Source organism: Charadrius vociferus, unplaced genomic scaffold (assembly GCF_000708025.1).
Source record: "Charadrius vociferus isolate BGI_N301 unplaced genomic scaffold, ASM70802v2 scaffold528, whole genome shotgun sequence".
Classification (NCBI taxonomy): Eukaryota; Metazoa; Chordata; class Aves; order Charadriiformes; family Charadriidae; genus Charadrius; species Charadrius vociferus.
Window position 1 is genome coordinate 281,197 of NW_009649559.1, and position 2,574 is coordinate 283,770.

Sequence of the window (2,574 nt, forward strand, 5' to 3'; positions counted from 1 at the left end):
GGGCGGCCGGGTCGGGGGACATAAGCCGGCCTGAGGTTAGGTAGGGAATGAAAGGAGAGGGGTTGAGTGGTTTCCAGCAGCCCCCCGTTCTCTGCCGGGCGTGCGAAGCGTCACTGCAGACTGAACTCTGTTCCCAGTCCCACACAAATTGCTCGATCTTTGCCTCCATCTCGCCTTCTGCCTCCCCAGTTCATCAAAACGCCTGTGGCAGCATCATCTGCCTTCTGCTGTCCCCTCCTTCACCCCCTCCCCTCGTCCCTCGCTTACTTCACAGGACTGACCTGGCCCTCGCCTCCAAATCCCACACCGCCACGGCCACACACACCTCTCCCCACATCGCCTCTTCCTCCCTCAGTCGCCTGATGGAGGCTCTGACCCTCCCCTGCCCTTGCCGTGCCGCCCGCCTGTTGCTGCCGTCGGCAGATCTTCCACCAGCTTCCGCCTTGGGCTCATCTCTCCCCCTTCAGCTTCCACACGGAGACCCTGCACAACATCCTCAGAGGGGTTCGGGTTTTGCAGTAGCTGATGCCAGCAGGGGAAATCACCCGGTGGGTCTGAACCCACCGTAAGGATTGAGACGGACGGTTTTCCAGATTTAAACAGAAATCAGGTTAAGCCATGAGCAGATGCACTAGTCCTTGTGTGTTGACGTGGTGGCAGTTGTCGTTTTATTGTCCCTGCAGGTCCCATTGTCACAGAGCTGCAGACTCCCATAGGAACAACTTGACCACACTGAAGGGGCCAAGGGCTGAACGCCTTTCATGCCCCTTGCTTTCCCAAGGTTGGCACCCTGCACAGATGGAAGCAAACCCACTTCTCTGAGAAGATCTTCTTCAACCACAACTCTCCTTCAGCCTCTTTCCGGCCACTCAGCCCAAGTCAGGAAGAACGCAGGGCTTGATTGCGACAGTTCCATGCCGGGATCATAAGCCTCATGCCTGCAATGCGCTCCGTGTGAGAAAGCTGTCGTGCCTGTGTGGAGAGCTGCGGGTTTCAGCCGTGCACAGAAGTACCTGCAGCAGAGGTCCCTAGGCATCATCTTTATCCTCCTTCCCCTCAAGTGTTGTTTTTTTCTCCAGTATTTAAAAGGAGAAATGGCTTTTTTCTACACTGGAAGGGTCTGTTTACCTCCCAGGAGGTTTTGTGGTGTGAGAAGCAGAAAACATTTTAAAAGGTGCTACAGAAGCTGGAAGGCTTGCGTGTTGGCTGCGCATTCGCCCCACCGCTCACCCCCCTCACTCCAGGTGACGAGCAGCTGGGGCGCGCAGGTTTGCCATGGGCTGAGCACCCCTGCATCTGCGTCCGTGGTGGTGCAATGAGGGAGGACCCCCGAAACTGCCCTTCCCTCCAATGATGGAGCATCCACCCTGGAGCCTAGCCCCTGGCCCCCACAGCTACTCACAGGAGAAGGTAGTGCGCCCTTCTCTTTTGAAAACTCCCGCTTTAACTTTGCAGGGTCAGGTATTTTGCCCATCAGCCTTTTAATTTATGCAACCACTGCCATGGCATTGCAGCAACACCTCCCTGGCTGCCACTGCTCCCCTGCCATTGTGGACCGCTGTCTCTGCTAGTGCCCTGCTCTGCCAACTGTTTTTCACTCCCAGCCTTCTTCATCCAGGGCTGACCTGGGTTCACCTGAGGAAGGTGATGAGGCAGATGCAGCCATTCAGAAGGAGGTAGCAAGAATGGTCCTAGTGAGCGATGTCAGCTGGGCCTGGAGTGTCCTCAAGGCAGTGAGAAGATCTTTCAGGCCAGCGATCGGCTCTGAAAACACCATGTCTCCTCCAGCTGACAGTCCCAGCAAACTTGCTTCTGCCCTTCCAGCCTCCTGTGTGTCTGAGTGGCATTTGGCATTTTACCATCACTCAAGTATTAAGCACTGTTTTTAATGAATATATCTCAAAATGAATATAGAAATAAGTAGAAACATCCAATTTTTCAGTGGAAAGTGAGGCAAGCAGAGGAGAACCACTTGTCCAAGATCACCTAGCACGCGAAGGGTGTAGATCACTGATATTCCTGTCCCAAGGCCTTTGTGGTATCGTTTACTCCATCTATTCACTGTTAACAAATGTGCACCCTAATGAACAGTGCTGTTATTTCAATATATTAAGAAGAGCATTTTTAACAGATGAATCATTATATTTAAAACATTCAACTTAAACACACTACTAGTTGATTGGAATATTACATAACATTTGGATACCTAACAACAAAGGTTAAGAACATTTCTGGGTACACTGCTACGAGAAGTGATTCCCAAATTTGGCTCAAACTTTAAGGATTTATTAGAAATAAATAAGGAGGAGGGGTGTGCAGAGGGGAGTTGAGGTGGGGTTTGCCAAGTGTTTATTTTTTATTGTTTCTTAATAACAACAAAATAATTACACAGTTATATTACTTGATAATAAATTAAAATGATTGAAATTTCCCAACTCAAAACCGGGTTTTTTTGTTGCCCAAAACAACATGTATGTTACTACTTACCAGCTAATGACATGGTTTCTTGTCTTCAAATGTTCTTCATCGCAACTTTAAAAGGCTTCTCATTTTGCTGGTAGTAGTAAAGACAGA

At 50.1% G+C, this 2,574-nt stretch overlaps 1 protein-coding gene across 1 annotated transcript in view; it reads right to left on the minus strand.

Moving 5' to 3' along the window:
• Window positions 1-337, minus strand: part of HSDL2 (hydroxysteroid dehydrogenase like 2) — a 15,287-nt gene extending 14,950 nt beyond the window's left edge. Inside the window, exon 1 of the mRNA XM_009890022.1 lies at window positions 282-337. Within this exon, the coding sequence (XP_009888324.1) occupies window positions 282-337 (56 nt within the window). The remainder of the gene's footprint in view (window positions 1-281) is intronic.
• Between the last annotated feature and the right edge of the window lie 2,237 nt (window positions 338-2,574).